A 13,330-nucleotide genomic window follows, 5' to 3' on the forward strand; every position below is an offset into this window, starting at 1 on the left:
TCACTGGATGAACTTAAAAGAGAGTTAGATAGTGCTCTAGGGGCTAGCGGAATCTAAGGATGTGGGGAGAAGGCAGGCACGGGTTACTGATTGTGAATGATCAGCCATGATCACAATGAATGGCGGTGTTGGCTCGAAGGGCCAAATGGCCTCCTCCTGCACCTATTTTCTGTTTTTTAAAATCTATAAAATCATGAGGAGAACTTATAGGGTGAATGCATAGTCTTTTACCCAGGGTAGGGGAGTCAAGAACCAGAGGACATAGGTTCAAGGTGAGAGTGGCAAGATTTAAAAGGAACATGAGAGACAACCTTTTCCACTCAGAGAGTGGTGGGTGTATGGAATGAGCTTGTTACAGGAGGTATTTGAGGCAGGTACAATAACATTTGACATGTATGTGTAGGAAGGAACTGCACATGCTACTTTACACCAAAGATAGACACAAAATGCTGGAGTAATTCAGTGGGTCAGGCAGCATTCTCTGGAGAACGTACCTGTACAGTGCAAATGGAATTCCTGTGTTGTCTTACCTCTGACTGGTTAGCACGCAACAAAAGCTTTTCACTGTACCTCGGTACACATGACAATAAACTAAACTCAGACTCAGAAAAGATATAGTTGACATTTCGGGTCGAGATCCTTCAGACACTACTGAACACGTACATGGATATTTTAGTTTAGTTTAGTTTAGAGATACAGCGCGGAAACAGGCCCTTCGGCCCACCAGATCCGCGCCGACCAGCGATCCCCGCACACTGACACCATCCTACACGCACTAGGGACAATTTTTACATTTACCCAGCCAATTAACCTACACACCTGTACGTCTTTGGAGTGTGGGAGGAAACCGAAGATCTCGGAGAAAACCCACGCAGGTCACGGGGAGAACGTACAAACTCCGTACAGACGGCGCCCGTAGTCGGGATCGAACCCGGGTCTCCGGGGCTGCATTCGCTGTAAGGCAGCAACTCTACCGCTGCGCCACCGTGACCGCCCTTTAGAGGTATACTAGACCATGGACCGGTTGGGCCTCTCCCTCCCCCTCCCCCCCAACTCCATCCCCCTCAACCCCCTTATCCTCCCTCCTCCCTCCCTAAGAGATAGATTTCAACTTTAAAATGTGAATAACTTAAAAATATAACACCGATTTCAATGAAACTTCTTCCATTAGCACCAAAGGAACGACGGTGAGTAAGGTGGGCCTAAAATTTTTGCGCTATCGTGTACTGTTTTGGCTGTAGTTCAGGAACAAACATACAAACAAACGAGAGTTTTAGTATATAGATGGGCCAAATGGGGCTAGCTTAGTTGGGCCATCTTGGTCTGCATGCACGAGTTGGGCCGAAGGGCCTGTTTCCATGCTGTACGACTTTTTGATCATCCCTGATAAATGCAAGGCAGAGGAATATTAATTTTGGGGTTCGATGACACAAAACGTCACTTCTAAAAAGACAAGGCGATAAAACGTAACGTGTGGTTTATTTCTTCAAGTCTTGCACCAGCACAGTTCCATGTGTACACATGCAATACATTAGCTATCATATATAGTAAAGTGCATCAATAGAAGTGGCCCACCCCGAAGGTTTGAAGTGGCCAGATTACGCAACCAAAATGACTAGGCCCCGCAGAGGTAAGCATACGTATGAAAATATAAGTCATCAAATGGAGACGTCAGACTCACAGTCGTCGGCAAGCGTCACAAAGAGCGGAGATGTTAAAACTGAATTCTGTGACATTGCATTAGTCCCTTTAAGGCGCAAGTTCACACAATGCTAATTCACTGGTGACACAAATAGAAAAGTAATATTTCACTACGTTTTGTAATCAAAGTCGATAACTGCAGCACTACAAGTTAAGTTCACGTGGTACAAAGAGCCGAGCGAGGCTTGGTTGCAGCTGAAGGAGGAAAAGATCGGCTCGCCTTGTTCAGGAGGCTGTCTCGGGTTCCAATCCGATTCAACTCAAGTTTGGTTCAAACACAAATCTCACCGTTCACAAAGCATCCAAGAACACAGTACAGTGGTCGGCCAGCTGGTGAGAGGAAAATCGTACGCAAGAGCTCACCGGGACAATGCTCGAACTAAGTACTTAAGACATGGAGCTGGCCATGGGCGGGAATGTGCAGTGCCTTTCTTTCCTTGCACGGTGCTTCTGCACTTTACTGTGGCATTGTGAAGCCGGAAGATACAAGAGTGTAGCACCACCCTTTACCAAAGCCCGACGCTCTTCAGTCACTGTGCACAAGTAACAAAACAATCACACAATACTCTTGACCAAATATTGCTTCTTCGATGACACCAAAGGCAAACAAAAAGCAGATAACTGTTGCTTTAATCCCAAAGAAATCCCAATTGATAATTCTTTAAAAAATAAAACGACCTAAAATGACGATCAGCCATGATCACGGTGCTGACTCGAAGGGCCAAATGGCCTCCTCCTGCACCTACTCTCCATGTTTCTAAGTTTAAAATGAGTAGTCCTCAGATCATTTTTTAAATTGATTGATAGATTAAAAATAACTTGTTTAACTATTAAAACTAAATTATGATATCTTCTAATCCATTCCCATTAAATTGATTGATAGATTAAAAATAACTTGTTTAACTATTAAAACTAAATTATGATATCTTCTAATCCATTCCCATTATCGGGAAGGCCAAAGCATCAAATAACTTCCCATTTATTACCAGTGAATGGGATAATGCATTGTACTTAAATTTTTTAAATGATGGACTAGCAGTTCAAAAATAATTGAAATAATCCCAGCGTCATTTCCTAAACTTGTCTGTTCCATCACATTTAGCACTCTCTATGCGACCAACATCTGCCATTTTCTCTGAATGAGAACAGGACATCTTTTGTGTCTAAGTTTCCTTTAAACACGTTCAAATCCCCCCCCCCTTTTTTTTTGTTAAATATAAAACTAATCCTTTATATTTTAAACGTCGTTCCCCCCAGCCCACACACCCTCCCCTCCCTTTGCAAAATACATTAAAACTGCTGAGGTACAGAAGCAAGAAAGTAAGCAGTCTGTGAGAGATCGCTAACTGATCTGGAAACGCGAGTCGTATAATTTTTTTTTAACATGCTCAACAAGGATCTTTCTCCACTGCCCTGCACACGGGCACACAATCCCAGGAATTACTTTGGAAAACTCTTGGACTGCTATGTTGTGTGTGTTTTTTTTTCTTCCCTGCTGCCCAACTCAACATAACCCCCCCCCCCCAACACCCATTCCCACACTGCCCCAGCCCAAAATGAACACTGGCAACCAGACGAACTGGGCCAGTTAACCTTCACAGTGTCTTCCATGACATCGCTCTCACAGAGAAAATCCGTTTTAAAAAAACCCCTCAAAAAACACATAGCGCATGGAAAGTAATTCCACTGGCTGTGTTGCAGAGAAAACAAAATCTTCACAGGCAGTACCAACATACCCCACTGACTGGCGGAAAGAAAGGAAATCGAGCCCGACCCACTTTGTTAAAAAAATAAATACGAAGCAATACATAAATAAATAAATCTTGGACTTTTTTTTCCTCTTCTCCGTCTAACCATTAACACCACACGGCACGGCGTGCAGTCTCAGCAAATAAAGCTTCGGTTTTCCTTATTTTTGCACCCCCTCCCCCCCCCTCCCAACTTTGTTCCCTTTCCGATGAAATGAGGAAGGGGCGGCCGGTCGAACGATCCAAATGCCCTCGTCCCTCGTCCAGGAGCCTCCGCCGTCCCTCCCCGAGATCCGCCGCGCGGGAGGAAGAATGAAACAGGGATCAAGTGGAGTCAGCGGGCTGGAGAGAAGATGAAGTCCAGAGCCTGGCGCTCGGTGGCGGCGACGTTCGGGTGCCACAGGTCGATCATGAAGACCACTCTCGGACCGCCTTCGCCCGAACCTGCAATCGGAAGGCACAGAAAAACCCCTGTCAGAATTAGCTTCTTGGCCTTCATTTAGAGATAGACAATAGACAATTTTCTCCGTGTCATATCTCCGTCCCCACTGCGGCCTAACATTCCCGGCGCTTCATGCCGCGGGTGCGGCGTGGACTTTAACATCGTGGAGCTGCGATCCTTTGCCGGGGATCGACTGCGGAGAGCTCTGACCACGGGGCCTGTGGACTTTAACACCGTGAAGCCCGCGGTCTCTGGTAAGAAGAGGCCGACTCGGGAGCTCCATGCCGCGGAGAGTTTCAACGGCCCCCACGCCGGAGTTTCGATCGCCCCGACGCGAGGGCCTCGGACAGTCGGCAGCGGCAACTGCAGACGGTTCAACAGCCCCGAACGCGGGTGAACAAAGAGGAAGATGCTTGAACTTTATTACCTTCCATCATAGTGAGGAATGTGGAATCCGTTGTGGTGGATGTTTATGTTAAACTTTACTTCATGTGGCTGTGTGTCTTGTTGCTTTTCACTTAGTATGGCTGTGTGGTAACTCAAAATTTCACTGTACCTTAATTGGTACATGTGACAATAAATTGATCTTGAAATCTTGAAAGCATAAGATGTCGAAGAATCAGCGATCGTTAACAGTGAGAGTCGCCTTACCTCCGTGGAATGCTGTGTGTAGGAAGGAATCATCGAAGAGCAAACACCGACCTTCTGACCAACACTGAGGCTCCCCGCCGACCACGAGCTCACAGTTGCCGGGGACCTTCAAACCTGCAACAGAGGAGACTGCCATTACAGTTAACACTCACAACATAACTGGACAGCATTGCCAGTGGGAAACAAAACCACAATCTTACATAGAAATAAGGATGAGTGGTGCCATCATGTTCAGGACAGCACAGCGGTAGAGTTGCTGCCTCACAGCGCCAGAGACCTGGGTTCGATCCCGACCACGGGAACCGTCGGCACGGAATTTCTATGTTCTCCCTGTGACCGCGTAGGTTTTTGTCCGGGTGTTCCGGTTTCCTCCCACATTCCAAAGATGTGCAGCTTCATTGATTTAGATTTATTTTTTTTCAGATTTAGAGATACAGCGCGGAAACAGGCCCTTCGGCCCACCGAGTCCGTGCCGCCCAGCGATCCCCGCACATTAACACTATCCTACACACACACTAAGGACAATTTTTACATTTACCCAGTCAATTAACCTACATACCTGTACGTCTTTGGAGTGTGGGAGGAAACCGAAGATCTCGGAGAAAACCCACGCAGGTCACGGGGAGAACGTACAAACTCCGTACAGACGGCGCCCGTAGTCAGGATCGAACCTGAGTCTCCGGCGCTGCATTTGTTGTAAGGCGGCAACTCTACCGCTGCGCCACCGTGCCGTACTACCGTAGCCCTTCGGCCCACTGAGTCTGTGACGACCAGCGATCACCCCGTACACTAGCACTATCCTACGCACTAGGGACAATCGACAATTTTATTGAAGCCAATCCACCTGCAAACCTGTATGTCTTCGGAGCACCTGGGATTGGACACGCTAGAGGCAGGAAACACGTTCCCGATGTTGTGGGAGTCCAGAACCAGGGGCCACAGTTTAAGAATAAGGGGCAAGGCCATTTAGAACGGAGTCGAGGAAGAACTTTTTCACCCAGAGAGTTGTGAACCTGCGGAATTCTCTGCCTCAGAAGGCAGTGGAGGCCAATTCCCTGGATGTTTTCAAGAGAGAGTTAGATCGAGCTCTTAAAGATAGTGGAGTCAAGGGATATGGGGAGAAGGCAGGAACGGGGTACTGATTGTGGATGATCAGCCATGAAAACAGTGAATGGCGGTGCTGGCGCGAAGGGCCGAATGGCCTCCTCCTGCACCTATTGTCTATAAAAATCCCCGCGGTCACGGGGAGAGCGTACAAACACCAGACAGCACCCGAGGTTAGGATGGAACCCGGGTCTCCGGCGCTGTGAGGCAGCGACTCTGCCGCTGCGCCTCTGATGCTGCTGCAAGCGTGAGTTTCATTGCACCTGGTCTTAGGCCCCCCTCGGTCATGGCTGACCGTGGGTGATGCATCAATAGACAATAGACAACAGGTGCAGGAGGAGGCCATTCGGCCCTTCGAGCCAGCACCGCCATTCAATGTGATCATGGCTGATCATTCTCAATCAGTACCCCGTTCCTGCCTTCTCCCCGTACCCCCTGACTCCGCTATCCTTAGGAGCTCTATCTAACTCTCTCTTGAATGCATTCAGAGAACTGGCCTCCACTGCCTTCTGAGGCAAAGAATTCCACAGATTCACAACTCTCTGACTGAAAAGGTTTTTCCTCATCTCCGTTCTAAATGGCCTACCCCTTATTCTTAAACTGTGGCCCCTTGTTCTGGACTCCCCCAACATTCGGAACATGTTTCCTGCCTCCAATGTGTCCAACCCCTTAATAATCTTATACGTTCCGATAAGATCTCCTCTCATCCTTCTAAATTCCAGTGTATACAAGCCTAGTTGGCTGCTTGCTCCACACCTCGGCTAGATCAGCGTCGCTTGTGGCTTAAGAAACCAATGCGGGAGTGACAGTCTCTGTGGCAAAGGTCACATTTGTGTGTGTGGTCTCTGGTGTGTTGAAATTGCCGCGCTCCTTTCTGCGTGCCCGCTTGTCTGCCGCTGCGTTCATCAGTTTCTCTTCCCCCGTTTTGAGACGATGGTTCAGGGTACCTCTCCACCTTGTGCGGTCAGCTGCAAGGCTCTCCCAGGACTCCACATCGACGTCGAGCGCCTTCAAATCTCTCTTGCAGACATCCTTGTAACATAGCTGGGGGCGGCCGATGGTTCTCCTCCCAGATGCCAGCTCTCCATAGAGGATGTCTTGTGGGATATGGCCATCCTCCATGCGGTGGACATGGCCCAGCCACCGCAGTTGCACCTGTATCTCACTGTACTAATGCACGTGACAATAAACTCGACTTGACCTGAACCTGTTCCTGCTCCCAAAATATAAATATTACTGCCATTTTCAGACAGAAAATCATTTTAAGCTAGAGCCCTTCTTGGCTCTGCTTTCTGCTGAGTACTACAGAGTGCCTGGCCAAGCTGTAAATACCTTGGATAACCGCACATTTTAAGTTTGCAATGGTCAGACATTATCGTGGCTATTCTGGAAGGCCAACACCAAGCAAACATGCAATGGCTGTAACACTTTACACTCCATAGAATAAAGTGCCATAAATTGTAACCCTCTTGAGATCTCACCTTCCTGTGCCAACAATTGGCCTAACAGGGCGTCACCCTGCCCGAGGTCATTTATTGCCGGCCCCGATTTGTCCTGGACTTTTCTCGCCTCCAGCCCCCATCCCCACAGCCCCTACTTTTAGTCTGAAGAAGTGTCCCAACCCGAAATGTCAAATATCCTTTTTTTGTTTAAAGTTTAGTTGAGTTTAGAGATACAGAACCGGAAACAGGCTCTTCGGCCCACCGAGTCCGTGTCGACCAGCGCTCCCCACACGCTAACACTATCCTAGCCCTTAGCCACACCGGGGAAAAGTTTACAATATTTACCGAAGCCAATTAACTTACAAACCTGCATGTCTTTGGAGTGTGGGAGGAAACCGGAGTACCCGGAGAAATCCCATGCGGGTCATGGGGAGTACGTACAAACTCCATATAGACAGCCCCCGTAATCAGGATCGAACCAGGGTCTCTGGTGAATTAAGGCAGCAACTCTACCGCTGCGCCACCATGCTGCCCCATTTCCCCAGAGATGTTACCTGATAGCTCCTAGGGCCAACGGAATCAAGGGATATGGGGAACAAAGCATGAACAGGGTACTGATTCTGGATGATCATATGTTGGGGGAGTCCAGAACAAGGGGCCACAGTTTAAGAATAAGGGGTAGGCCATTTAGAACTGAGATGAGGAAAAACTTTTTCAGTCAGAGAGTTGTGAATCTGTGGAATTCTCTGCCTCAGAAGGCAGTGGAGGCCAATTCTTTGAATGCATTCAAGAGAGAGCTAGATAGAGCTCTTAAGGATAGCGTAGTCAGGGGGTATGGGGAGAAGGCAGGAACGGGGTACTGATTGAGAATGATCAGCCATGATCATATTGAATGGAGGTGTTGGCTCGAAGGGCCGAATGGCCAACACCATCGCCTACTTTCCATGTTTCTGATGTGCTGAGTTCCTCCAGCATTCTGTGTCTATCTTTGGTAATAAACCAGCAGCTGCAGCTCTTTGTTTTTTACCATAAAATAACCAAGCCAGTTTTTATCTACACTTGGAATATTATGGCTAATTCTAGGTAGCAACATTTTCAAAGGATTTCAAAAATCTGGCGCGGGTAGAGACATACTATTAGAACAGCACCAGGAGGTGTAGGAAGGAACCGCACATACTGGTTTAAACCGAAGATAGACACAAATGGCTGGAGTAACTCAGCAGGAAAGCCAGCATCTCTGGAGAGAAGGAATGTGGTGACAATAGGCAATTGGTGCAGGAGGAGGCCATTTGGCCCTTCGAGCTAGCACCGCCATTCAATGTGATCATGGCTGATCATTCTCAATCAGTACCCCGTTCCCGCCTTCTCCCCATACCCCCCGACTCCGCTATCCTTAAGAGCTCTATCTAGCTCTCCCTTGAATGCATTCAGAGAATTGGCCTCCACTGCCTTCTGAGGCAGAGAATTCCACAGATTCACAACTCTCTGACTGAATTTTTTTTTCCTCATCTCCGTTCTAAATGGCCTACCCCATATTCTTAAACTGTGGCCCCTTGTTCTGGACTCCCCCAACATTGGGAACATGTTTCCTGCCTCTAACGTGTCCAACCCCTTAATAATCTTATACGTTTCGATAAGATCTCCTCTCATTCTTCTAAATTCCAGTGTATACAAGCCTAGTCGCTCCAGTCTTTCAACATATGACAGTCCCGCCATTCCGGGAATTAACCTAGTAAACCTACGCTGCACGCCCTCAATAGCAAGAATATCCTTCCTCAAATTTGGAGACCAAAACTGCACATTTCGGGTTGAGACCTTTCTTCAGACCGAGAGGTTATCAGCTATGTGGAGAATCTAAATTATGTGCAGAACCCATCTTGTGGGTTGTTTTCAGAGTAAAAAAATTAAGGAAAGATTTTGTGGAAATGTGCCGGTGAGGAACCCTTCCTCAGACTGAAATTAGAGGTGAGGTGGAGGGGGAAATAAACTGGAGGTGAGAAAACACCAGAACAAATCAGGGCCAACAATAGACGACCTCAGGAAGAGAATAGTGAAAGACCTGGATAGAGTGGATGCGGAGAGGATGTTTCCACTAGTGGGAGAGTCTAGGACTAGAGGTCACAGCCTCAGAATTAAAGGTCGTTCTTTTAGGAAGGAAATGAGAAGAAATTTCTTTAGTCAGAAGGTGGTGAATTCTGTGGGATTCTTTGCCACAGAAGGCTGTGGAGGCGAAGTCAGTGGATATTTTTAAGGCAGAGATAGATAGATTCTTGATTAGTACGGATGTCAAATATTCTGGGGAGAAGGCAGGAGAATGGGGTTAGGAAGGAGAGATAGGTCAGCCATGATTGAATGGCGGAGTAGACTTGATGGACCGAATGGCCTAATTCTACTCCTGTTCCTTGTGGCCTTCTGAAGAGTGGAGCCCATAATGGCCCATTGTCGGCTGGGGAAGGAGGGATAACAAGAGGGAAATAAGGATGCGCCAAGTGGAACTGATAGGACAACTCGGGTGGGTGAGGGGAGGGGGAATGGGCAGGGAGATGGGGGAGAAAGGGGAGTGGTTGTCGCAAGGAAAATGGGATTCCATTTCTCTCTACGATATGTGATTTTCTGAATGTTAAATGCACGGTGGCGCAGCGGTAGAGCTGCTGCCTTACAGCGAATGCAGCCCCGGAGACTCAGGTTCGATCCTGACTACGGGCGCCGTCTGTACGGAGTTTGTACGTTCTCCCCGTGACCTGCGTGGGTTTTCTCCGAGATCTTTGGTTTCCTCCCACACTCCAAAGACGTTCAGGTATGTAGGTTAATTGGCTGGGCAAATGTTAAAAAAATTAATTTAAAAAAATTGTCCCTAGTGTGTGTAGGATAGTGTTAATGTGCGGGGATCGCTGGGCGGCGCGGACCCGCTGGGCCTGTTTCCGCGCTGCATCTCTAAATCTAAATCAAAGTCACTGCTCAGTGGCACTGGAAGGAAGCATAATGTTAGAACTTCAGTCTAAAGTCTTCAGTCTGAAGAAGGGTCTCGACCTGAAACGTCACCTTCTCTCCCGAGATGCTGCCTGTCCCCGCTGAGTTACTCCAGCACTCTGTGAAACGTCACCTATCCACGTTCTCCAGAGATGCTGCCTGACCCGCTGAGTTACTCCAGCATTCTGTGCCTTCCGAATGTCAGAATGTTGCTTTCTAAAGTATTTACCGAACAGTGGAGTTATCAGCACTTTGACTACAACTATCACACCAATAAAGAGTATCAACTGTGACATTTAGCACCCAACATTAAAGACAAACAACGGGGTCATGCAAGTAAAAATGCAATTAGCTGCCTTGGACCCTCTGATTCTAAGACACCCTAAAAACAGAGTTCTAGAGTCAGCTGGCAGAGAAACAGGCCTTTTGGCCTACCACGCACATGCTAAGCATCAAATGGTTATCCACCCGTACAACATTCCATTTATAGACAAGACAATAGGTGCAGGAGGAGGCCATTCGGCCCTTTCGAGCCGGCACCGCCATTCAATGTGATCATGGCTGATCATTCTCAATCAGTACCCCGTTCCTGCCTTCTCCCCATACCCCCTGACTCCTTAAGAGCTCTATCTAGCTCTCTCTTGAATGCATTCAGAGAATTGGCCTCCACTGCCTTCTGAGGAAGAGAATTCCACAGATTCACAACTCTCTTCACAACTTTACTGGCACTTGGTCCACTGCCCTTCACAACCTGCACCATTTTGATGACAAAAAAAAAGCCCTCTATGAATTATGCTTAAATTCTGCAGGACAGGTTAAAAGAAAAAGAAACAAAATCATGAGAGGAATAGAGTCTTTTACCCAGCGTAGGAGAATCGAGAATCAGAGGACATGGGTTAAAGGTAAGGGGGCAAAAGATTTAATAGGAACCTGAGGGGCAACTTTTTTCCACAAAAGACGGTAGGTGCATGGAACGAGCTGTCGGAGGAGGTAGTTAAAGCAGGTACCATCACAATGTTTAAGAAACATTTAGGCAAGTGCGTGGATGGGATAAATTTAGAGGGATTTGGGCCAAACGCAGGCAGGTGGGACTAGTGTGGATGGGGCACGTTGGTCGGCGTGGGCAGGTTGGGTCGACGGACCTGTTTCCTGTCATGGAGTGCTTTTTTTGTAGATAAAATGGTGCAGGTATGCTATGTAACAGATTGAAAAAAGAGGTTAGAATGGAGATGCGGTGGAATTTCTTTAGCCAGAGGGTTGTGAATCTGTGGGATTGAGTGGCCATAGCAAGAGAATTTGTGTATAGGAGTAAGGAAATCCAACTGCAGTTGTACCGGGTCCTGGTGAGACCGCAGCTGGAGTACTGTGTGCAGTTTTGGTCCCTTAATTCAAGGAAAGACATTCGTGCTCTTGAGGGAGTGCAGCGTAGGTTCACCAGGTTAGTTCCCGGGATGGCGGGACTGACAAATCATGAAATAACGGATCGACTGGGCTTGTATTCACTGGAATTTGGAAGGATGAGAGGGGATCTTACAAAAACGTATAAAATTCTTAAGGGATTGGACAGGCTAGATGCAGGAAAAATGTTCCCCATGTTAGGGGAGTCTAAAATCAGGTGGTCACAGTTTAAGAATAAGGGGTAGGCCATTTAGGACTGAGATGAGGAGAAACTTTTTCACCCAGAGAGTTGTGAATCTGTGGAATTCTCTGCCACAGAAGGCAGCGGAAGCCAATTCACTGGATGTTTTCAAGAGAGAGTTAGATTCAGCTCGTAGGGCTAACGGAATCAAGGGATATGGGGAGAAAGCAGGAACGGGGTACTGATTTTGGATGATCAGCCATATGATCAGGATCATATTGAATGGGGGTGCTAGCTCGAAGGGCCGAATGGCCTACTCCTGCACTTATTTTCTATGTTTCTAAAATACTCATGATTTGTAGATTTTCTAATTATCCTTGTTTGCAGTGTATTCAGAAAGTAGCTGGGTAAACCACCGTGAACTCCTATGTTGAGTTTAGTTTAGAGTTTAGAGATACAGCATGGAAACAGGCCCCTCGGCCCACTGAGTCTGTGCCGACCAGCGATCCCTGCACATTAACACTATCCTACACACACTAGGGACAATTTACATTGATACCAAGCCAAGCCAATTAACCTACAAACCTGTACTAATCTACTTTATAAAGTGATTTGGGGTTTAGGTTGGTTTTGGTTTTTAGATACATAGCGGAAACAGGCCCTTCGGCTCACTGAGTCCGCGCCGACCGGCCATTCTCCACACACTCGGGACAATTTACAATTTTACCAAGCAATTTAGCCTACAAACCCGTACGTCTTTGGAGTGTGGGAGGAAACCGGAGAACCCGGAGAAAACCCACGCAGGTCCCGGGGAGAAGGTACTAACTCCGTACAGACAGCACCCGTAGTCAGGATGGAACCCGGGTCTCTGGTGCTGAGAGGCAGCGACTCCACCCGCTGCGCCTCCGTGCCGCCCATTGGATTGTGAACCAATCGCCAGAAGGGACTTGTTGCCCTCAACCAAATAATCCTTGGCCACGTATCTCCGGGTTTTCCAGTAAGTGATCTGGGATGTGCCACCAATCTTGCTGCACTTCCAGAAGCATTAGCACCAGCTCTTTGTCATGAAGGCAAATAAAATTGGCAAAGAAACAGCATTAAAGATAAATGAAGAGGGAGTCTTTGAATCAGTGGAAATAAAATGCTTCTGGGGCAGCACTAAAGGCACTGCAGATATTGTTGCTGCCTCATAGTTCCAGGCACCCAGGTTCGATTGTGACTTGTATGGAGATGGGAAGATCTCCCTGTGACTGTGTGGGTTTCCTCCAGGTGCTCCAGATTCCTCGAACATTCCACAGAACTACAGGCAAATTAATATGCCACTTTCCATAACCCAGAGAGGAGGAGGAGATGGGCATGAAGAGAGATTAGGATTATAGAGAAGAGAATTGTGTACGCGGTCAGCCCAGACCATCGCATAAACCAACCTCCCTTCCATCGACTCCATCTACACCTCACGCTGCCTCGGCAAGGCCAGCAGCATCATCAAGGACCAGTCTCACCCCGGTCACTCCCTCTTCTCCCCTCTCCCATCGGGCAAATGGTATGGAGGTGTGAAAACGCACAGCTCCAGATTCAGGGACAGTTTCTTCCCGGCTGTTATCAGGCAACTGAACCGTCCTACCACAACCAAATAGCAGTCCTGAACTACTATCTACCTCATTGGAGACCCTCGGACTATCTGAGATCAGAC

General features: G+C 47.7%; 1 protein-coding gene across 2 annotated transcripts in view; it reads right to left on the reverse strand.

Annotated features, from left to right (window-relative positions):
- Positions 1–1,477: 1,477 nt before the first annotated feature.
- Positions 1,478–13,330, reverse strand: part of asphd2 (aspartate beta-hydroxylase domain containing 2) — a 37,357-nt gene continuing 25,504 nt past the window's right edge. For both annotated transcript variants that reach the window (XM_078421505.1, XM_078421506.1), the window contains exons 3-4: positions 4,543–4,656; positions 1,478–3,893 (exon numbers count right to left, since the gene is read on the reverse strand). In XM_078421505.1, coding sequence (XP_078277631.1) covers positions 3,784–3,893; positions 4,543–4,656 — 224 coding nt within the window. In that variant the 3' untranslated portion in view covers positions 1,478–3,783. The remainder of the gene's footprint in view (positions 3,894–4,542; positions 4,657–13,330) is intronic.

This window comes from Rhinoraja longicauda, chromosome 25 (assembly GCF_053455715.1).
Source record: "Rhinoraja longicauda isolate Sanriku21f chromosome 25, sRhiLon1.1, whole genome shotgun sequence".
In the NCBI taxonomy this organism is placed as follows: Eukaryota; Metazoa; Chordata; class Chondrichthyes; order Rajiformes; family Arhynchobatidae; genus Rhinoraja; species Rhinoraja longicauda.